The 25179-nt window shown below is 37.3% G+C and overlaps 1 protein-coding gene across 2 annotated transcripts in view; it reads left to right on the top strand.

Annotated features, from left to right (window-relative positions):
• Positions 1 to 24770, top strand: part of LOC124633860 (alkaline phosphatase-like) — a 97997-nt gene extending 73227 nt beyond the window's left edge. The window contains exons 5-14 of one of the 2 annotated variants that reach the window (XM_047169227.1): positions 2314 to 2395; positions 8068 to 8209; positions 14873 to 15047; positions 17795 to 17973; positions 19814 to 20021; positions 22694 to 22873; positions 23063 to 23257; positions 23602 to 23805; positions 23891 to 24021; positions 24293 to 24770. In XM_047169227.1, coding sequence (XP_047025183.1) covers positions 2314 to 2395; positions 8068 to 8209; positions 14873 to 15047; positions 17795 to 17973; positions 19814 to 20021; positions 22694 to 22873; positions 23063 to 23257; positions 23602 to 23805; positions 23891 to 24021; positions 24293 to 24535 — 1739 coding nt within the window. In that variant the 3' untranslated portion in view covers positions 24536 to 24770. The remainder of the gene's footprint in view (positions 1 to 2313; positions 2396 to 8067; positions 8210 to 14872; positions 15048 to 17794; positions 17974 to 19813; positions 20022 to 22693; positions 22874 to 23062; positions 23258 to 23601; positions 23806 to 23890; positions 24022 to 24292) is intronic. The other variant, XM_047169228.1, reaches the window with a different exon arrangement.
• Positions 24771 to 25179: the final 409 nt, after the last annotated feature.

Raw genomic sequence — 25179 nt, 5'->3', positions numbered from 1 at the left:
AACAGTCCATACCCATAATAACACGTCAAACAAACATTGTAATAAAACAAGCATTAGTATAGCCCAAATAAACAAAATGCTTAGTTAAGCACCCAGCAATACTGAAGAAATTTAAATAATGGGCATCAAAGCGGCAGTAACGACTTCCAGTTGTTTTCGTTCTGATTAAATACGCTCATTTCTCATTTGACTCGTAAGAATAATGGACTCAGTTCACGGAATAAATATTTGATTTTAATAATTCTGAAAGTTAATATTCAATAACAATGGAAGTTCGGATTAGTTGTTGGCGATTATTGAATATTTTCAATACCTACCTAATATCTTTTTTCAGGAATGTTTTTGTATTTTTTATATTTTTATAAGATGTTTTCTCCAATTATGTTATTAAAATAACCTTTAGTATTGTTTATTGGACTCATAAGTATAATGTAATAGTGATAGTGTGTACCTCATTTATAAAAGGTCACACAAAAAAAAGCGACAAATAAAAAATGTTTTTCATAAAAAATAAACATCTTGATACTTTTTATTTTCTTAATGTTCTACTTTCTAATTGCATTTCAAATAGAACAAGTATCAAGTGGTTTTTTCTTTATAAAACACAGTGTTTACGAATATTTTTTATTGCAGCTCTTTTCAGGTGCCACCTTTTATAAGTCAGACTCTTTATAGGTCTCTGTGTAGATAGCTTGTTTTTATTTCACAAGAATTTTCTAACAGACTGTAAAGAATTCACAGGAACCTTTTGTATGTTTCTTAGAGACGTTCTCTTGGCTTTGTCACTATCTAAGTAACACAATTTTATCCATAGTCTTTCTACTATGAACGGCTCTGAACTGTGTGGATAGAAGTAAAGCTTGATACAATTTACACAAAGTTTATCTGCAGCTTGCCTTTCGGCCATTGGTTTCTATTGTATCTCTGTAAGCTGTTCTGTGAAAACTTTTCTATGTAGTGAGCCTTTTTAAATATTTCACCTTGTTGCATGTAGATGCTTTTCTGTGTGTCATGCAAGATAAGTCCAAATCTCGGGGTTGCGAAAGTAAAATAACAAATATTCAAACACCTTGAAGGCGATACTTTCATGGATTGGCAAAAGATTGTATTTTTGTGAATCGAACCTTAACTACCTATGTAGGTACTTATAGAAATGTATTAACCACTTGTATGTCGAAATTATAAAACAATATAAAATCAATTGTGTCTTGCGTATATTTAAGCTCGACATTCAACGGGGCAAAGATCGCCCATCTAAAAAAAATATGATATACATACATATTTCGTCGCAGTGTACCTAAACATTTCTTTACGTTAAAAGAAAACTTGTTGCCACATTATGTTATTCTTTACTTAACTATAATCACATTAAAACCCAAACAAATGCTAAGCTGTTGGTAGCCACACAATAATCCTGTTTCGCTATATACTTCCAACTTATACTATGTAAGCTTAAACAGAAGCCTTATTTGTTACTAAGAGCATTACTAGTAGTTCTATGAACCTACTTATTATAATTTACATCCTACCATTGTGTTCTACACCGAAATATTTCTTTGTTTTCCTAACAAACAGCCCTATTGTGCGTGTTTTGTTTACCTTTACCTATGTAAATTGGATATGTGATATTACTTATGTACGTCAATTTATTTCTTGCTGCCTATTTGAGACGCGTCGTTACGAAATATTTCAAAGGCGACAATTTATACGTCTTGAAACATTTTTTTTTCGAAACTTCTTTAGAAGAAATATGAAACTGAATGTATAAAATGTAGCCTATAGGTATTATTCTAGAAGAGTGTACCTTTACCAACAGTGAAAGAATTTTTCAAATCAGTTTTGTAGTTTCGAACCCTTTAAGGGTGCGTCCACATCTGGCGAATGCGCCACGAATGCGCAGCACGCGAGCCGATCGCGAGCTGTCCGCGAGCTGCGCACGTGCAGTCACTGCAATAGTTCGGTGCGCCTCTTTAGCGCAACTCACGCAAGGCTCGTATAGAGCGCGCGAGCGGCGCGCGATCTGCGCGCAATCAGTTCTCGCCCTTACAGTCCCGTATATTGGCTCAGTACTATCGAAGATGGCAGACGTCGCGCGCCGCCTGCGCGCCGCTCGCGTGCGGCGCTTAGGTCGCGCGCGAGCTGCGCGCGGGCGGCGCAGAAGCGGCGCACGGACAAAAATACACGCGCGCAGCTCGCGGACAGCTCGCGATCGGTTCGCGTGCTGCGCATTCGCGGCGCATTCGCCAGATGTGGACGCACGTACACATTATTTTTTCCTCCTGATTATATTATCATAGATTTATACTTTCACAGATCGCCACTACTGGTACACTCAGGCGCAGGAAACGTTGCAGAAACGACTTCAGTACGCAGCTGATAAGAAACCTGTCGCAAAGTGAGTATGAAATAACATATTCCTAGTAACCTACATTATTTTACGAAAGAACCTTATTTATTTCTCATTTTTAGGGTTCCGTACCCAAAGGGTAAAACGGGACCCTATTGTTTTCACTCCTCTGCCCGTCCGTCTGTCACCAGGTCGTATCTCAAGAACCGTGATAGTACGAGAGCTGAAATTTTCACAGATGATGTATATATTTCTGTTGCCGCTATAACAACAAATACTAAACTAGAATAAAAAAAAAATATTTTGGGGGCTCCTATACAATAAACGTGATTTTGTTGCTTATTTTTGATCTGGTACGGAACCCTTCGTGCCGAGTCCGACTCGCACTTAGCCGGTTTTTTTTGTTACTTATTATATAAAAGTGTTTTCGTAGATTTCATAAGATACTTAGTTAATAAAGTGCAGACTTAGGAACATACCTACAAAGTAACTAAACAAAATATTGGATTTTTTCGCCAGCTTTGCAAAATTGAGATTCCAAACGCACCATATACCCTACATGGTTATTTACCAGCATTTTGGCGTAACGTGTCGGTTGTGTAACATGACCGAGATTTGCACAAAAGCAATACTTACGCGGGAAACCCGGTCAAGTTCCTATGTGGGCCACATCGGACTTATACTTTCTAAATAGAAATTGTAACTTTGTGAAAAACTGTTTTCGTAAAATCAGCATAAAATATTTTGAATGAAAACTTGTGTGTACCAGCGGATACTTTTCTGGCTGAACAGTTGCAAAATTTGTAACATAACAGCGCAGTCACACTAGCGGATTTTCTTTTGCGTATACTATCGGTTTTGCTAAATGCGATACTTTTATTCGCTGTTTGCATGTTATTTCTTGCAGTAGGTACTGTTGAGGGACGTCACTAGTCCCGTCATTCATTTTGGTTCATTCTGAACGGACACAGCACTAGCAACTGTCAATTTTTGTACAACAATGTGGAACATAATAAAAAGTTGTAATACCAAGTGAATGTTATTTAATCAAGTTTAATCACACACAAAACACAGCAAATAACAGATACATCGGCACGCGATACTGTCCATATGTACAGAACGGCTCGGAAAATCCACTTTTGTGAAAGCGTTCCAAATGGCGCTGCTTAAGGCAAATTCCTTAAGATTTACCGTATTAGAAAAGCGTAATGTGCTTCTATTTCTGAAGGGCAAGTCATAATAAAATCAACTTAGCAGTGGTCAGGCGGGAGTGTTCGCGACAGCACTATTTCATAATTACTACATAGAACCTAGAAATGGGTAGGTACATGTTCTCCATTTTCTTAACCTTCATATGTTTATTTTCTCTAGCTTTTGTCCCTTGGGGCAATATACCAACTATTACACTTGTTTTGTTTATGTTAACAAACACTCGGCCCAAGCTATGATTCGTAGACCCACACAATATATTACAAACAACATATCCAGTACAAATATTAGGAATCTTGTTGTACTAGTAAATTGAATGTTATATTCACATGAATGAGTTGTGAAAACAAAGCTTCGTATATTGCAATACTGGAAATTATAATATGTTGTAGGAAACTGATCATTTATTTGGATATTCGTGTTAATAATTGTATTTACTCCAAAATGATAGTTGAAATTTTATTAGTGTGACTGTGATAAATTAGACAAAATTTAATTTCATCTCGTAGAGTCTTAGGGTGCGTCCACATCTGGCGAATGTGCCGCGAATGCGCAGCTCGCGAGCCGTTTGCGACCTGCCCGCGAGCTGCGCGCGTGCAGTCACTGCAATAGCTTGGTGCGCCTCTTTAGCGCAACTCATGCAAGGCTCGTATAGAGCGCGCGATCTGCGCGCACTGTTCTCGCCCTTACAGTTCCGTTTATTATTTAATAAAGAGCGCGTCGCGCGCCGCCTGCGCGCTGATCGTGTACGGCGCTTAGGTCGCGCGCGAACTGCGCGCGGGCGGCGCAGAAGCGGCGCACGAACAAAAATGCACGCGCGCAGCTCGCGGGCAGGTCGCAAACGGCTCGCGAGCTGCACATTCGCGGCACATTCGCCAGATGTGGACGCACCCTTAAAAATATTATGCTATAATAATGTTTGAACAAAATACTAAATGAGTACCTACCACATTTATTTTCATGGGTTCGACAATATATGTAGGTACATAGTACGGACATTCTTTCAAGATAGATTAATTCCGAGCCTATTGTAATGCGATCCACGCTCATGAAATTTCTTATTTTCTGCTTGTAAAGTTAGAAAATGCTTACACGGTATTTTTTTCTCTTAACATTGTAAGTACCTATGATTTTTATCTTAGTAAGAAAAGTGAGTGATTATAATTTTTCACGATAAAAAAGAAACATTATTGTTATTCTCATATCGATTGGGACGAATATTTTATGCTTTTAAGTTTAAAGTTTTTTACTGGCATAGTTTTTAATTTTAATGTACCTAATAAGTCAATGTTTACGTAAATTAATCAAAGATATTGAGCTTTACAAACGAGAAGTGTATTTGTAATAACACTATATCATTCTGTAATTTATAGTTACAACTATATACTGAATGTATATCTCTTGTAATGGGCTCTCTACGTTAAATGTAATTACTTTGAAAGGTAATGACTAGGTTCTAGTTGCGTAGCAATTTCAAAGCTTTAATATACGAATATTATTCAGAGATTGAAGTGAATTGCGGAATAATATTAACCTAATTTACCTATCAATTAATGTCAGAACCAAGTCTTAGTTAATCTTGGGGTATGTGTATTTAAATACTTTTCATAACATGACTGACATGACATGATAATTTTTTTCGAAACTTGTTAGAATTAGCTTCCAGTCTATCCAGATGCAGCTGAGTAGATACTTACTAGTGTTTTGATAGTTGCGTCTGTTTATTGAATCAATGAAAGAACCCAACTACGTTAGTAATTCTAGACTGGCAGTACTGGCACATACCTACTATGTGGATATATCATATAGAGAAAAATGAATTCGTGCCATTTATCCAAGTCGATATTTCAGATTCTTGCAAATCCATCTCCTATATCCAGAAACGCTGACGAGACTATTATTCTTGTCCAATTTAAAGCAAACAAAATCTCCATATCAAGTGGAGCACTGTGTCAACGTCAAACTCGTTCTTTTATATTGGACGCGAGATATGACGTTAGGTGGATCTCACACTGTTCGCATCAGGTTACGATGCTGCAGTAATTGCGCATGTGTTTGAGAATGTGTGTAGTATGCTCGACATGCAATATACAATATTGTATTCACACCGAAATATTTGAGCCCTTTTTTGTAGCGGGAAATCTTCGAATATTGAACCCTGTGGCCCGAAGGGTAGCAAGTGCTAGTGTGTGGCCACCTTTAGTGAGTGCAACTTTGTTTCACGCAGACAAAGTTGCAGTTTGATTGAGATAGTAGGTACATAATTATGTTTCATACTGAGTACTGCTATCATTATTCACATCTACGTTACATTATGATCATAATGTTATTATGAGTAGTTTTAAAATAACTGTTTATGTCGGTATGTTAACGTTTAACATTGATATTGATGAATAAAGTACTGTATGTTAAACCTTATTCCGTAACATAATAGTGCTTAGTTTTTCTCGGATTTCCGTTGGTTTCCCAGAATATTTTTATCTCCATTCCCCACAATAGACAGATAATGTAATTAATTATTCGGTTTACATACCTGCCACTCGTCCCTTTTGGGGGACAAGTTAAGCCCCCAGATCCTCACATTGGGGTACATTAGTCACAGTGAGCGTTGACGCTGATAAATGTGATACAAAAAATAGGGAAGGCCGTTGTTGTGATACCGTTTTTTGTTGTTATTTCTAAACTGAACAAATAAAGAAAGTTCTCTGCGCAGAAGTCCAATATATTTTATTTTTCAATTGTTATACTTATGATCCTTGGCAGTTGTTACGGGTAGTCAGAAGCCAGTAAGTCTGACACCAGTCTAACCAAGGGGTATCGGGTTGCCCGGGTAACTGGGTTGAGGAGGTCAGATAGGCAGTCGCTTCTTGTAAAGCACTTGTACTCAGCTGAATCCGGTTAGACTGGAAGCCGACCCCAACATAGTTGGGAAAAAAAAGGCTCGGAGGATAATGAGGTATAATATTTTTTATGTATCATCAGCTCACAAAGCTATTCTCAAACTTACAAAGTAACCAATATTCATCTTACCCACAACTTATAATAAGAATATTTTCAAGATCAAAACAAATTGCTATTACGTGACATAACTTAATTTTTGATACAATTTACGCAATTAAACTGTTCTAACTAAATAGTCCGACGGGGATTCATTACAAAGATGTCAGCAACATTCTTCTTGGCTAATTAGAACAAACGATAGCCAATCTGTCTTATACAGAACGCCTCGACCTTGTAATATTTAGAAGGTCAAAGGTCACATAAAAATTAAAAGAAAAATTACAGACCTTTTAATCTGATTAGATTTTATTTTATTTTTTGTTACTTTTTTATACTTAAACTTATTTTTATGAGAAATCGGATTTATGTCAATCTGGTAATCTGTTCTTAACTAAATGACCTAAGCTAGGTTTATGGAATAAAAAAGTCTTTGAATTATATTTGTCCGTAGAGACCGATTACTTTCATAGTTTTTATCTTTTGTGATTTTATGGGTCTGTTGTAAAAGAAAAAGTTAATCAAAAAGTAGCTTTTATTAAGGCTTACCTATAGATCTTATTAAAACACAGTTCATAAATTGGTGGTTAAAACAACCATAGTGTTCAAGGATTCTAACCATAGATCAAAAAATATAAACGTGTATTTTTCTATGTTTTCATTAAATATTTAGTAGTTCATGCAATTGAACCCACACTCTCTTAATATAGAGGTTGACGCTTTATTCATTTGCCACCACACCACAACTACCGAATTTAGAAAAAAAAAAAATTATACAACTTAAATACTATAGAATAAGACGACTCCAAAAAGGCATATCATTGACCCATATTGGGGCCTAGAGATCAAGCTGACTTGTAACAAGGTAGGCATAATTCTGCCTTAGAAGCATTAAGCATTCCTCGAAAGAACTAAGATTGTAGATTCTACGTCGCCTATGGAATATTATGGTGGCATTCCCATCAGTATGCAAGAAACGTTCCCTTTCAACGTTAATTATTACACGTACAAAGGAGTGGAAATTCATAATTAAGTTTGTATTCCCTGGGTAATTATAAGAACTTACATAGTAGAGTTGTAGAACAGACTTTTAAGTTATTTTTTTTTTATTTGATGCAATGTAATAACGTGACTATATTTTAGTAGCTTCCACCAGCGGTTTCACCAGCGACGACCCAGACCAAAGTAGCCTATAGCTTTCCTTGATAAAGAAGCTATTTAATACTGAAAAGTTTTTTTTATCGATTCGCGTCCTGAGATTAGCACGCTCAAAAGTCTTTTTTTTTTTTCAAATAGGCTTATAACAGCTATTTTGAAAGGGCAAACTAGATGCATGGTTTCAAAGAGTGGGTCTTATGGAGAAGAACCGGCAAAAAACTCTGAAGAGACTCTTTAAAAAAAACTATCGCTCATATTAATTTTCAAGCACACAAACTCTTAAGCGTTATTACATGTTTAGTATAAAGAAATATAGACTTACATAAACTCATACAAACTTCAATTTCTTTGTGCAGGAACGTGATACTAGTAGTGGGGGACGGTATGAGCCTCACCACGGCCACTGCAGCCAGAATCCTCCGAGGTCAGAGACGAGGCCAGTCGGGAGAAGACACCGACTTAGCCTGGGACACCTTCCCAGCAGTCGCTTTGGCTAAGGTAAAGTATTCTCATCTTTTATTTTATCATTTATTACTGGCCGTTTTCCCGCGGTGTGAAACCGCGTCCCGTGGGAGCTACTGCCCACACCTGGATAAAATATAGCCTATGTTACTCGCAGATAATTTAGCTTTCTAATGGTGAAAGAATATTTAAAATCGGTCCAGTAGTTTTTGAGTTTATCCATTACAACCAAACAAACAAAGTTTTCCTCTTCATAATATTAGTATAGATTAGCCGTTTCCCACAGTTCACCAACATCCAAGTAAGGACCACTTTCCTCAATCGGATAAAACAGTCAGTAGTAAACGGCCTATGAGAAAAGTCTTCGGCTAGAATATTTGTGTAAGAATTTATATAGTTCATCAGTAGTTTCACCGTGAAACCTCGACAGACAGAATGATTCAATGATCATGATTTTGTTATCAATAGATAGACGCAAATTGAGTCTTACTTAGGTATACCAAAGACTTTGTTGAGTTGCTGAAAATAAATTTTGCAACAGGCATACTTTGAAATGTACATAAGTAAATAAAATGTTCGATACATACATGAACATGATTCACAAAGTATAAATTCAGAACCGATATTGACTTGAACTTTATTCCAATTAAAGCTCCTTAAATGGATTACCACGAGTTTCCAACGTGCTATTAACGATCTCAAAAGTATCATGTTGAGTGCCAATTAAAAATTATTATCTCTCCTTTTGGATATTGCATAAATCGGATAGGCCTTTTCTCTCAAAAACTACCGTTTTGCTTAAAGCATTTTTTATTTTGAAGATCTTGATATCTCGGAACCGACACCAATGCCCAAATGAGTGTAATGTTATCGTAGTAACTGCTAGTTAGATTTTTTTTAATTAGTTTCAAATGCCATTTCATAATGCTATTCTATTCTATATTTATTTATGGCAATTCGTGTCGATGTTACTGTTGACGATTCTGCCAATGACAAGTGATATGTAAAGCAAGTAGCGTTGTAAACATCCATCCAGTGAATGACAATATTAATTTCGCATAATCTTTCATAATATCAACATGGACTAAACGGATGGATGGATGGATTAAAAATTGGCAAGATTAACAACCATTTTAATCCATATTACATAATCAAATACGATACAAAGTTTCCAAGGTTTCACAAACATTACTATACCAATTAAGTTCTCTTTGCTTACTTTAGAAACTGTAATAAAGCTTGTTTTTATACGCAACGGTGCTCCATTACGTAAGCAGTTGTTATAATGAAGATTCAGTAAACACCAACATATTAATTTTTAATGAGTGTAAATATAGATGTTATGAAACATAATACTACGCTGGTTTGCGCAGGCGGATTAAACAGAAATCTAACAATCAGTACTGAATAATAAAGCAAGTTAGAATTGGCTTTGGTCCTAAGAAATTCTGCAAAAACTATAGGATGAAATGGAACCTACTAACCAATCTAATTATGTAAATTACCTAAATAAACTTGACAACTTATTAAATATCCCAAAAATAATCTAAAGCGAAAAGTCTCATCTAGCTGAACATAATATTATATCATATTCCCAAAATTCTGATTACATCTATAGACGACAAGATTTTTATTTCTTCTCATATCTTCATGAATGGAATCATATATTAAATAGCCTTGGACGTATATTTGAAAAGTATTTCTCTCATTTCAAGTGGGTATTTGATTCTTTATGCAAAATACAAAACCTTCGTTCCCGCTCGTAGCAAAATCGGCCCATGTGATAGCGGTGTCAGTCGATCAAATTAATTCCACTTTAAGACAATTGTAGCAACGTATAAAATCTACATGTATAATAGACAATATCATCTAATCTTCGACAACATGGAAAAACAATGAATATAAGGCAGCGTTTTGTTTTCATACGCCTTTTATTACTCAGTAGGTATTGCTAATTTTTTCAGTCAATTTTCGGAGGGCATTTTTTGTATTCTCCTTTCCCGTCTAATTTTCTTTTTACATATTTGTAAGAAGGCTTTTCATGATAATCAGCTTTAATTTGAAACATTCACTTACTTACATTTCCGAAAATTATCATTCTTTTCACGTAGCATTACTTTCAGAACTGTTTAGTAAATAAAGCCGTTTTCGGCATTAAAATTTAAAATTAGCATTTAAAGGCTCTCACTCACGACATAGTAGTTATTATTCAGCAAAATGAATGACGTTGGAATATTTAAATCACATAATGTAACATACGACTCTTTATTTCAGCCGAGTTGTAAAAACGTATCGAGACCGTTAACTTAAAATTCGAAATTAGCACTTTAATAATACAGCACTGACGTGACGAATCAATATTGCGGGGAGTGAGGATTACAGCATGATCGTTACAAACTCATACTCTGTTGCGGTGTTTGAGGGAAACCAAAGCGTTGGATATTTACGAGCATACATATACACACATAGTTGCAGCTTCCCAGTTTTCTCAACATTGTAACCTACATTCTTTTGTTTACATACACGAGCTTCGAAGCAATCAAGCGATGAGAATTCTCTTCTTATATTTCCACATAAGCAGTTATTGCCATATGCCTTCCGGCATGAGAGTATCCCATTGTTTTTTATGTGTGTCGTAAGCTATTAAAGGATTATACTGAGACTTTAGCTACCTGCGAACAAATAACATTCATTGTGAATATCCGTCCCATGTGTGTTTTTGTGATAACAATTTCGACGCATAAGTTGCAAAAATACTTCAAGTGATCCAGTATAATTTTGTCAACAGGAACAATATGTGAAGTACTTAACTTAGAATATGATCAGCTATATCCTCTTCTTATAATAGATACCTAGTAAATTCCAAAGTTTAACTGTTTGTTACTCGAATTTCAATCGGAGATATCGTGATTCAAGTGATATCTAAAGACAATTAATATCTATTATGTACTAGAATTCACTACTACTGTACTGTACTGTAATATATCCTGCGCATCTGACTGCTTCCGTATAATGGACCCCGATTTGGCGAAGACTAGTGGCGATAGGTTGAGGTAGAGAGGTTCGGGCTGATGCAACCTGAGCTTTGTCTGAGACCTGCACACTAGCGGCTCTGGGGGTGTGAGTACATGCCGTGGTCGTTTTCTCTTTGAGCTGGGGGGACAGAGGGAATCCGGCAGCACCCAGAGCGACAAAGCAGCCCTTTTTAGGGGAGCACTGCTTTCCTTGCTCAGCCTGGGAGGGGGCTAGAAAAGGTGCCCTAAAAAAATGCTCACCCCAAACACTCTTTGGATAGCAGTAACCACGGCTGCTTCCGCATCTTTTTATTCGTGGTCGACACAACAACAGTAATAAACGTAAAACACCTTTACTGACTTTTGGTGCATGGAATGTTCGCACCCTTCTCGACCGCGAGACAAACGCCTGCCCAGAACGGAAAACAGCCATAGTTGCTCGAGAACTCCGCCGCTACAATATTGATATAGCTGCTGTAAGCGAAACCCACCTTGCCGATGAGGGCGAGCTAGTCGAGCATGGCGGTGGCTACACTTTCTACTGGAAGGGCACTGCTGCAACAGAACCAAGAAGGTCGGGAGTTGGTTTTGTGATCAAGAATAATCTTGTGAAGACACTTCAAGAATGTCCAATCCACATCTCGGACCGTATAACCACATTGCGCCTTCACTTAGACGGTGACAATTTCCTTAATGTTATCAGTGTCTATGCACCGACGCTAGGTAGTTCTGACGACATCAAGGATAAATTTTATGAAGAACTTACACAATGTCTCCATAAAATACCGAACAGAGAAAAGATTCTCTTGTTAGGAGACTTCAATGCTAGAGTTGGTCAAGATTATGAAGCGTGGCCTAAAGTTTTGGGTAGACATGGGGTAGGCAACATCAACTCTAATGGCCAGTTGCTGCTTAGTTTATGTGCTCAATTCCAACTTGCAATCACAAACACCATGTTTCGCCTTGCTGCTAAGCACAAAACTACGTGGATGCACCCACGTTCTAAGCACTGGCACCTCATTGACTATGCCATCACGAGGCAGCGAGACATCTCTCAGGTCCTAGTCACTCGTGTTATGCGCGGTGCTCATTGCTGGACGGACCATAGACTAATTGTCACCAAACTGCGTCTTTGCCTTCGGCGACCATTCAGGGCTAGCAGGAAAAAGCCTCAGAACATAAACATTGAGAAACTCAAACATCCGGGACCCCGAAGCAAATACGCTGAAACGCTGGCATGTGATATACACTCTCATCAAAATACCGGTGATATTGATGCAGACTGGAACGCTTTATCGTCGTCCATTCTTGACGTAGCCATTAACACCATAGGGCTAAAAAATAAACGCAAGCAAGACTGGTTTGATGAGAACGACGAAGTTCTTTCTGAAGCTATTGCCAAACACCGAGACCTTCTTAGGCGCAGTAATAACAGCGCACTTATAAGAGAGAGTGACCGTGAGTTGCGTAAACTCACGAGACACACTAAAGATAAATGGTGGCAAGACAAGGCTCAATACATCCAGTGGCTTGCTGATAGTAATCAGCTCGGTGATTTCTATAGCGAAATTCGCAATCTCCTGGGTACCACCAATTTCATAAAGGTACCACTAAAGTCGCTGGATGGTAAAAGTCTGCTGAAAAGCAAAAATGAAGTGTTAGATCGTTGGGCAGAACACTTCAATAATCTACTTAATGTAGATCGAACAGCCGAACTACACTACATAGACAGTTTGCCTCAACTTCAAATAGCAGAAGAATTGGATGATGCCTTGTCTAAACATGAGGTGCTTTGTGCCATCAAACAACAGCAAAATCAGCGTGCGGTTGGCCTAGACCTTATACCAGGTGAGCTTCTGAAGTACGGCGGCGAGGAACTGCATTCGCGCGTCTGGGAAATGTTTGTGCTTATGTGGGAGAAAGAACAAGTTCCTGAAACTTTTAAGTTATCACGCGTCAGGGCTCTCTATAAGAACAAAGGCGACCGGTCGGAATGTGGTTCTTACCGCGGTATTTCACTGCTCTCTGTCTCTGGAAAAGTCTTCGCCAGAGTACTTCTAAACCGCCTCAGGAACCTCTCTGAAAAGATTCTGCCGGAAACCCAATTTGGTTTCAGACCAGACAGAGGAACTTGTGAGGCAATATTCGCAGTCCGTCAACTCCAGGAAAAAAGTAGAGAGCAGGGACAGCACTTGTATCTCTGCTTTATTGATCTGGAAAAAGCCTTTGACTGCGTCCCTCGCGAGGCCCTCTGGAAGGTACTGAGAAAGTTGGGGTGTACAGAGAAGTTCATAAGACTCCTGCGACTCCTGCACGATGACATGCAATGTTGTGTAGCGGTTGAAGATGACCAATCGAGCTTCTTCTCCGTAACCTGTGGAGTGAAGCAAGGTTGTGTCCTGGCTCCCACATTGTTTGCATTATATTTCGCAGTTGTAGTCCGGGAAGTATTGAATTCTTCTCCTGAAGGAGTTCGTATTCGTTATCGGACTGACGGCAAACTTTTCAACCTGAATAGACTCAAGGCGACCACAAAGGTGTCCTATGCACATATACAGGACATTATGTATGCAGATGACCTCTGTTTCGTGGCTGAATCCCCTGAAGTCCTGCAACAGCTAGTCACGAACCTTCACAAGCAGTGCTGTACATTTGGTCTAAAAATCAGCATCGAAAAGACAGAAGTAATGTCTTCAGACAATCACGGACGTCAAGAACTGACCATTATGCTTGGTGAAGATGTCCTGAAGCAGGTCGATAAATTTCGATATTTGGGGAGCACTATAACAGCAAAGTGCGACCTTGACGCCGAAATCAATAGCAGAATTGGTGCTGCAGCCGCTGCTTTCGGCAAATTCGACAAGAAGGTCTTCAGCTCCCATGACCTAAAGATAACCACAAAGGTTTCTGTGTATATGGCAGTTGTGTTGCCTTGTATACTCTACTCAGCGGAAACATGGACACCGTACCGACGCCACATCAAGCAACTAGACCGCTTCCACCTCAAATGTCTGCGCAAAATATTAAATATCCGTTGGTTTGATCGTGTGCGTAACACAGAAGTGTTGAGGAAAGCCAATGTAGGTGGCATTGAAGCATACCTCATGAGGAGACAGCTTCGTTGGTGCGGGCATGTACTGCGCATGCCGGATACTAGAGTGGCCAAGCGCATCCTCTACTCCGAGTTGCAGGAGGGCAAGCGGAAACGTGGCGGACAGCTGCTGCGATACAAGGATGTGCTGAAGCGTCACATGAAAAGCTGTTCCATTGACCCGTCTCAGTGGGAGAATCTGGCATCCAACCGCAGAGACTGGAGAAGCCGCGTTAAAGCCAAAGTCTTTGACTTTGAAGCACGCCGACTTTCTGAGTTGGATGCCAAACGAGATGAGTTGAAAGCTCGACCACCTGTAGCTATCAACTACAACTTTGTGGCTGGTACCCTGACATGTCCGCAGTGTGCGCGGACTTTCACGCACAAAATTGGATACTCCAGCCACATGAGAGCACACGCACGCCATTAGGGTCGAAGTGGTCGCCGTTGCCGAAATCGGCGTGGAAGATTATTACTAGAATTCAGGAATATAACTAGCAAACGTTCATCTATCATCAAAGGAATAATACATAGGCTCTCAAAATATATGTTGTTTTAACTTATTTTTTTAACAGTACTTTTCTTTGCCATCAGACTTATAACATAGATGCCCAAACTGGGGAGTCTTCAGCGTGTGCCACCGCACTTCTTTGCGGTGTGAAGGCGAGGTACGAAACTTTGGGCCTTGACGCTGGTGGCAGGTTCAACAGCTGTGCTTCGACTATCAACTCTAAAGTCTCCTCGCTGGTCGACTGGGCACATGAAGCCGGTGAGTATGATTGTTCTTATGTGAATAAGGTTCAATTTGCATTGAGAGGGTAGACGTAGCAAGCTGTCAAATCGCCGCAAGCGTTTGCGCTGCCCTTTTGGTTTTGCGTGTGAATCTCTTGAATGTTCTTGACATTTCTCACGCTTTCATCGCCTTCTCTAAATCTATTTATATTTTCATTTACCAATTCACTAACCATCATCATTATTATAAATAAGATTGGAATAAGAAAACTCTTGAATATGCCTCAAAAACTCAACAGTCATCAAACTACAGGGACAAAACTTCGTCTCAGAATAACTTAAGTTATTCAACACTGCAATACCAATTTCAAAATCTTAATTCTGGTAAATTGCACCCCTAATAAATTACAGTAGTAATAAATGCTGGCTTAGTCGTCGAAATTAACCTTATTATACCGTGAATAACTGCGAACAGTAATTAACAATGTCAGCAAAGATTTAGTTAAGCTATTTCTAAGCCGGGGTCACGTAGTGGATACCGGCTTTATAATCTGTGCAGTCGATACCATTGGGGTGAATAAATAGCCTGCTGTAAAGAATAAAGATAGAATGTCGTGGTGGCCTAGTGGGTAAAGGACCAACCTCTCAAGTATGAGGGCGAGGGTTCGGTCCCAGGTCAGGCAAGTACCAATGCAACTTTTCTAAGTTTGTATGTACTTTCTAAGTATATCTTAGACACCATTGGCTGTGTTTCGGATGGCACGTTAAACTGTAGGTCCCCGCTGTCATTGAACATCCTCGGCAGTCGTTACGGGTAGTCAGAAGCCAGTAAGTCTGACACCAGTCTAACCAAGGGGTATCGGGTTGCCCGGGTAACTGGGTTGAGGAGGTCAGATAGGCAGTCGCTTCTTGTAAAGCACTGGTACTTAGCTGAATCCGGTTAGACTGGAAGCCGACCCCAACATGATTGGGAAAAGGCTCGGAGGATGTAAAGAATATAGATAACTTACTCGAACTTTCAGAGAAACGTAGTACCTATCCAAATAAATAAGGTTTCTTTCTTTACATGTGTGTATATTAATATCAATATGGAACATTATTTGTTAAATAAAAGTAACATCAATAACACAATAGGCATTCACATATGTTTTGTGACAAACATCAAAGATTTTCATAGAAATCTTTTCAATTTCCATTTTTAGTTAGAATCGAATGTTGAGACATATTTTAAACCTGACCTACTTATTCATTGGGAAGGATGTTTCATTGATATTATCTATGTACTGTTAATGTTTTCAAACTAGCTGCTTTTTGTGTGTTTACCCGCGTCCCATGGAAACCACTTCCGTTAACCAGATAAAATACGTCCTATATCAACCAGAAATTTTTCAATGAGACTCGGCAGTTACGGCGTATTCAGGGTACAAAAAAACACATAATATGAATATAAAATAAACATATTTATGACTTGTTAACATAATACATCGTAAAAGAATACTCATAAAAAGATAATGTTCATCAACCAACAGTTTCATTTGTAATGATTTCAATAATTTTATGAAAGATTCTGAGAGGTTGGAATTAAAACCAATTCTGATAATACTCCAGTCAACTTTATTAAATATATTAAATATTGTTGTTTTTGTTTATCATTCCCTTTTCATTTATCTATCTACACACTGTATTTAAATATTCATGGTAATACTACGAATTGGAATTACAATAGTAATATGCAAAGGCAAAGGGCTTTAGCTGGATACATGACGTAGTTCTGTCAGAACATAACACCTACAGCTAGTTATCGATAAATTTTCAATTAGGAATGTCTACAGAGTATGGCAAATTGTCGCGTCGGTAAAATATAGGTGCATTGGTAACGTCAAGCGCCATTGTGCGAAGTATTCGCTTCGATAGACAACTATTCAATGGAAAGTGAGCGGACGTATCGAGACTGTATTACATTGATACATCGATATGCTGTGTGTTACATCACTGCCTGTGAAGATAGTGTTCTATTATGGCTGTTCGATATCGAGTACCTATTCAATTGTTCAGTAGCAGTTGTTATTTTCAATTTGTATTTAAAACGTATAGAAATATAAAATCTAGAAATTTTGTAATCAAAGTTTTTATTTGCTTATCGTTATTTCAAAAAAACTGACTCCACAAAACAAAACGAAGCAATCCTTTAGAATCCATCTTGTCATTTATAAAACACATTTTATTACTAAAACCTAACCTTCACCGTTTAACTCCGTCACGGCAAGGCATATTCTTTACAAACTCTTCAGATCATAATCATAAACATAAAAACGTCTGAAAGCAAAGTTTATGTTTTATAAACTGTATGTCATCAACCAAATAGGCTTTTTAAAGTTCATGGTTAAAGCTTCTTAAAATATTCAGTCATTTTCACTTTACATTTTTGCATTTATTATTTTTGAATTGTTCAGCTTATTTAGGCGAAAATTAAGCGATACAGATTTTTCTGCCTTGTTTGGTTTTTGTCTCGCTTTTTGTTTTGCGGTAGATTAACTACAAGTTTTATCTTTAACGACGTCAATGTTGTAATGCTTAAGGTTTTATAATTTCATCTAAAAGCGACAGTGCGACCAATCGAAATTACTTCGTCTCCAAGCGAAATGTATTCTGAACCTCAACCTAATGTTAGTTCAAGTTCTTAGCTCTCGCATAAGGGTAAATCCTGTGTTGATAAAAAGGTATTTTAAATAAATAAATAATGATACATGACACGTTTTTCTCATCACTTTTTAACATGTCCAGGTAAATCCAGCGGCATAGTAACAACAGCGCGGATAACCCACGCGACGCCTGCAGCGTTGTACGCGCACGCGCCGTCAAGATACTGGGAAGATGACAGCCGGGTCCCCCCCACTGTGAGAAAAGATTGCAAGGATATCGCCATGCAGCTCGTAGAGAATGAACCGGGAAGAAGTATAAATGTAAGTAGGTTTGTTACTGGTATGCGTAGACTGTTTTAACATTTTTTCTAAACGATGAATGGTCCAGTCTTAATTGTTTACAAAAAATTTAACTGACTTCCCAAAAGGACGAGGTTATCACTTTTTTTTTGTGTTTAATAAAATGTCATGTAACTTGTGTGTAACTATGTAACTTAACTACGTATTTACGGTAAGCTAATTCAATTAAAGTAGGAAATAGATAGGTTAAAGAAAATAAAATCTTACACATCCTTTACGTAGCGAGGAGCCCTTATCATATTTTTAAAGACACAAATGCGAGAAAAATACATTTGCATCAAAACAGCACTAAGACTTTTTACATAATCTCTGTTCATTTTTATTAAAAATACACGCTAATTCCTTTTTATAAAATTCATATCAACGAAAACATTTTGAAAACAAAATACAGTACAATCTTTTATTAAATTAAGCTTGAGGGCTAAAACTTGCAATGCTCAAGAAAGGGAGAGTTTTCCCTTGAATTTTTAAAAGGTACAGAAGTACGAATCTCTTATTTTTATTAATAGCTCTCGGGGGATGAATTAAAATTGTATAGCGAATCGTACTTAAGCCCTTTTGTAAATTAGTCATTGTGGTTAATTTGTACGGTACTTAAGTTTTCGGATTATCAATAGGTATTATAAAGAAGCCTGTGTTGAGCATTTTTATTATTTTAGGTAAAAATTGTGGTGACGTTAATGACCTGATGCATTTTACTAAAGAACGATTGTGGACAGTTAAGATTAGGGACTTAAAAATAATCAGGAGGGAATACAAAATGTTTTAAGCGACGGGGATTGGGTAGATAATCCTTCTGAGAGATCACAGTATCACAAGGTAAACGGAAAAGACGGAGGAAAATTTTTAATGATTCGAAGTCTTTAGTAATGTTCTACGGAATAAATTTCGCACCTTTTCACTGTTAACGCTGTGTATGTGTATATGTGGTTTATTCGTGTTTTTATTATATTTGATACTCAAATAATAAAATTGATTTAAATATACAAAATCTACGTGAATTCTCAATAACCGTATTACGGAAAAACACCAAAAAATATCTTCGAATTTCATAATAACCGAATTTAAATAACTGTTCACATAAAAAATATTTATGGAAATGTTAATATGAAACTCAGTTAAATGCAAATGAAATAAGCAACAATAACAATACAGTTTCTTGGTGGAATTTAATCAAATTTTATGAAATGCTGAATAGCATTTCTGACTTTGAGAATGTGACCGCCTTCAGCTACTTTGTACCAATCTGCATTGCTTACAATAAAACGGAAAATTAACCATTATATTTCCAGTATTTTTTTCACTTGTTACCAAACAAATGAAAGAAATTCTGAAAAATATTCCTCCAAGGGGATTCATAACTTTCACATTATAGTCCTTTGTTATTTCCAATGTAATATTATGATACTTATAAGCTTTCTATGAAGTCAATATTAAGTCCAAGTTAAAGTATTTTAGATCGCGCCATTTCTGAATATTAGATTTCAAACGAAACTTAGAACCTATTTGGAATTATACCGGCTTCATTTAACCGAATTGTTTAGAACCTATAATAATCTAACTATTCACATTATTTACCTAACTTATGTTATTCTCTTATAAAGATACCTTTCGGGTTCTGTAACCTCAGACAATACAATTTCTATTGTATTTGGATCCACATTCATAGCACACAAAGGGTTAATTTTAGCTACGCAACAATATTACCACATGCTTCCTAATTATTAATTACTGAAAAGAGTTCTGATTACATGATAATATTCCCGAAGATTATTTTGACGAATCTTTTGTCTGTTATCAGGTAATTATGGGTGGGGGAAGAAGACATTTTCTGCCTACTGTAACCCCAGATCCTGAACATCCGAACCGTGAAGGGAGAAGATTAGATGGAAGAAATTTAGCTGAGGATTGGGCGAGAGAAAAGAAAAGGCGGCGATTGCGAGCTCAATACATACACTCAAGAGAACAACTCGCAAAATTGGATCCACGAACAGTGGATTATTTGTTAGGTAAGACAACGAGAGCGTTACTTTTGATATATTGTCTTACACACTGAAGCGACGCGACCTTTGCAGATCTCATACTCGCAATGTTCACATCGCAATGACGTCAATTGAAGATTGAATACAATTTCCACGGAATAATAAAAACTAAGAATAGTATAAAAATGTATCTAGGATCTTGAACTTTGAACTATCTCACCAATGTACATACACTTAATCAAGTTCCATTAACCGGTAATTGCGAATTTAATGTCCAAACAAAATGTTGAATTTATGAATTTTCGGATTAGAGAGCATCCATAAACTACAGTCATATCAAAGCTGATATATATATCTGCCCGTTAAAATCCTTGAAGGAATTTTGATGAAGATATTCGTGCAGATGGACGTTGAAATCCTAAAAGCGTTCCTCTATTCAAAACCATTTGACCTGAAGATTCCATTTTAAGTACTATGCAAACGTGTCTGCATCCACTATGCATTTCAATAAGTGTGAAAATCGATTCTCTAGAGCTTGAATCGGTTGGTTAGATTCTCAACCATTTTGGGGGATATCAGTTTTAAGCTCAACATGTCTTCCGCAAGAAGATTAAGCCAAACTTTGTAGACACAACATCTGCTCCCAATACTTTGTCATTGGATACCAAAACTTAAGTGGAAGAAAATAGGCAAGAAGCCTAATACTATCGATGTATTCTTATCTACATAATTCAAGGGAAGGTCACAATACCAAGTGAAATATGGCCGCAGTGTAATGGGCGGGTAGCTGATAGCCACGCAAAAGTCAATCATATTGCCAATGTCTGTTTATAAGATATGAATGAGGATATAAATTATGGTTTTCGATACAGTACACATTCTGGCTGAAATGTGGGAACATAAAAAGAGCCAAAGGGTGGCCGGAGCTCTTTCGATATTGAAAATATGTTCGTTTATTTTCGTCGCACCGAAACTGTGTTAATCACAACCTATAAAGAAAAATATTTTGCCAGAAACTAGGGGCATGTTTTTTTTTTTGTTTTTATTCAGGCAGCATGATTACGTTTTTCATTCGAGAGTGATATTATTTTCTGTAAAAGCTTCTCTAAAATATTTTAAATAATATATCTAGGGTTTCAAAATAGTTACCTCATAAATAACAGAAATATGACAAATCCTTCCGTGTTATTATGTAGTGCAAATAAAATATTACTCGTATTAAACTTTAACTTCCGGGAAAACTACCCAAAACTCGTTATAATGTCTTTAAATTATGGCTTAAAGCGTCAGTTCAAGAGCCATTACTTTTATGAAACGGCGTTTTTATACAAATTTTCTAAAACGCCTCACCTACCGGTTGGATTATTTAAGAAACTGGGCCCTTTTGTGTGTTTTGTTGGGTTTGTTTAAGGGTTAAAGCTTACTCAGCAATTTGAGTGCCCACAAAGCCTGTTTCGGGTGACCCCCATTTTAAGCTCGTACACAATGAAGGAATATAAATTAAAAGGTTCAAATTAACCGTTAGATGAACTAGCTGTATTTAATTTGCTTTAGTTGACGTAGGTGTTTGTTAACGAATTTAAGATTGAACTACAAGGCCTTTATATCAAGATAAATTACAATTTGCTGAGTTTATCATTGAAAAGACTGCTAGAGATTAGGGGATTTTAATTACATTTAGACTTGACAAATACTAAATTGTACTATTGTATTGTATTTCAACTATTCAGATTCTTAAAAATAAAAACATTATTCATAAAGCCAGAAACCTCTAAATAAAACTCAGAAACCCAATAACCTCTTTGTTAAGTTACAACCTTACAACAGATTACACGGGAATCCCAAAATTTGAACAGCACCTAACTTTTCCCGGTTACGCAAAAGATCAGGAAACGATAAATGTAATGAATTTCTCGTGAAAAATTAATAAGGGGAGACAACAGGAGTGTGGAAGTCAGCATTTGGTTTAAGAAAACTCCGGCCAAAATGTTTCCGGTCCCTCTGTGGAGTTTATGAAATATTTACGTTCGCCCAGATTACATTTACCGAGTTTACATTATGATCAGTGCGGCCTGTTGGTAATCCCATTTGAATCCTTTTTAATCTCACCCGCCCCACATAAAGTAGCATTTGCATTTCAAATGCGGATTATGTTGTTACCAACATCCTTAATTCAAAAATTGTATTGTTAACCACGCTTCTTAGTATTTAATTGCATCTGTCACCCGCAAATTTTTGGGTTACATACGATATTAGATGAATTTATCAGCGCTAAAGGAGTCCTTTTATATCAGACAGTACTTCACTGGAGACCAAAACAAGCTCATAAGTATGCGTGTATATTTTTTAACACAAAATTATATGTTAATTTGCAAACTCAACAAACAGAGTACGACGGGTGACGATTCTTCGCACATTTTTTTATTTTTAATTTATTCCGGATCTGAAAGGACCCCTCGTTTTTTATTAAGTTAATGATTTTGCCTTTTTGAGTAGACAATTCAGAGGCATCGAGCATTCTCTCGTTGAAACTGAAGTTGGATATTGAAACGGCCATGGCAGCAAATTACAAAATTAAATTACTGCTCTGAAATGTCCTGCCACGGTATTTTTATGTCCATTTCAGTGAAATTATTTACTTCAAAAAGACAATTGTAATATGTAGATGTAGTATAATATTATGTTTTTTTAATATGCAGGTCTGTTCGAATACTCGCACATGGAGTTTAACGCGGAGCGCGGGGCGGTAGCGGACGCGGAAGAGGGGGCGAGTGCGACTTCTGCTGTGAAAGCGGACGATCCGTCCTTGGCCGATATGACACGCGCCGCCTTGTCAATTTTGACTAAAAACGACAAAGGATTTTTTCTACTTATTGAAGGCAAGACATTTTTTCATTTTGTATTTTGTTGGATACTTACTATTTGTAGGTACTTTGATCATTCAATGTCACGAATTTTATTAGAGTTGGGAGCACAAAGATCGTAATCCTTGGAAATGTTCATTGTCCTATTTGTCTGAGTGAATTGTAGTACAAGTTGTAATTTAATGTTCATGTTTTCGTACGTAGGTGGAAGAATAGACCACGCTCATCACTACAACAATCCATATAGAGCTCTTGACGAGACTTTGGAGTTAGAAACCGCACTGTTGGCAGCATTAGAGAGGGTTAATCCTGCTGAAACTTTGATCGTAGTCACCGCCGATCACGGTCATGTAATGACTTTTGGCGGGCAGGCCACGCCGAGAGGACACCCCGTTTTAGGTAACAATCTAAACAGAAAATTCAAATACATTTTACTTTCTTCAAGCCAATTTTCTATTTAATAATAAAGTTGAAATGTGTGTAACGGGAAGCCAAATGTATCGAGACATTTGGCAGAGAGCACAAAAGTTGCTAATTGAAGTCGTGTGCCAAACATTTTCGTTTACATGATGTTCTCTAAACCACAGTAATAGCTATTGGCTTTCATTTGAAATTGCAGCTTAGAGTTCTTAAAATTAATTAAACAATGTTTTAACTTCAAGGATTTTCGGCTTTGAAAGAATTTACTTAGAAATTGTTTTCTATTATACTTCGAAGTTCCAAAGTTTATTGTGTGATTTAAGGTGCGGATACGGTGGTCTCAGACATTGACGGTCTGCGATATACTACTCTTCTTTACGGCACTGGGCCTGGGCATTCAGAACCCAGAGCTTTACCACTAAATACGACCGCATCGGCTGCTGCTTCGGCCGATGCTGTTCATGCAGCTGCAGTTCCTAGGCAGTGGGCAACCCATGGCGGAGAAGATGTACCTATTTATGCTTTAGGTATATTTTTATTGAACACCAAGAAGTAGAAGAACACAAAAAGGTTTTTGAACAACTTCAGCATTAATAATTTGTTGTAAACCAGGTCCAATGGCGACGATATTATTCGCTGGAGTAGTGGAGCAGAGCTACATTCCTCACGCGATAGCGTACGCTGCGTGCATTGGACACCAATCCCGGAGGTGTCAAGAAAAAATCAACTTTACTCAACCACCGGTAAGTCCAAACAAATCAATATAAATCAGTTAATGAATACCGTACAATTTACTTACAAAACAACTTGCAGACAAAGGAAAATTTGAAAGAAAACAAGTTTTTGCACATTATGTAGATGTTTTTGCCAACAAGACACTGTTGTCTCCAAACAAAATGTCACTTATTTTGTATTTGATATATAAATTTTTGCCTAATAATGCAAAAACTTTATTGGCGTCGAATAAATTAAATGTCAACTACTAGGTGAATGACGCCATTATTATTTCTTTAGCAGGAAAAGCCTCCGAACTGCGTGCCTCCAGAAGTGAGCAGCGTTTCGGCCGCGGACGAAACTAGGAATGACGGTTCCAGTGGTCGTCGCATTGTTGTTGCGTCAAGTGTCATGGCGGACGAGCGCGCGCCACGGTCGTCTGCCCCGCTACCCGCTCCGCTTATCACATCGCGCAACCTTATGTCAAGGCTAATCGAATACGTCACCCGCCTGACTTTTGTATTATTTGTCGTTAAATTATAAGAATTGACTTAAGTGTAAATATTAAAATATGAACAGTACAATTGGGGAGATCAGCTGTGTACTGCCTCTAAGTGTAAATTTATCAAAATTATAAGTGATCCAATTTGTACATGATACGAAATTGTAAATACCTACTTTGATTGGATTGTAAATAAAATAGTACAATTGTAAATATAAAGAAGTTAAGTGACAATTGATATATTTAGTCTCATCATTAAATGGATTTTTAAAAGATGCTGCTGGTTTCTCTCCAGGAAACTGGAAAACTGTACGATTTCAAAGACATAGGATTAATCTTTTCTATCGGGTAGTTCTATGAGCCGGTAAATGTAACTCAATCAAGTAAATTGGCTTTCACCCCGCTTAACTCAATAAGAAATGTAGCGAAGAATAAAAGAGGTCTACATTTAACACTTCTATGGTTTACAATACAATAAATGCAATCTCTAATTTTATTAATATATGTTAGTTCATGGTGTGCTCTTACAATAACTTTTTGTGAAAAAATGAAAAAATGTATACAGTATCCTACTTTGAGAGTCAGTAGACGTGTAAAAGGGTTTCATATGCCTTATGTATTTGGCAAAAATGTTTATTTTACATTAAAATATTCATGAATTTCCGATTGCTGTACAATAAAGAGC

This window comes from Helicoverpa zea, chromosome 10 (genome assembly GCF_022581195.2).
Source record: "Helicoverpa zea isolate HzStark_Cry1AcR chromosome 10, ilHelZeax1.1, whole genome shotgun sequence".
In the NCBI taxonomy this organism is placed as follows: Eukaryota; Metazoa; Arthropoda; class Insecta; order Lepidoptera; family Noctuidae; genus Helicoverpa; species Helicoverpa zea.
The sequence above is the reverse complement of the archived record's forward strand: the minus strand, read 5'-3'. Positions and strand labels throughout refer to the sequence as shown.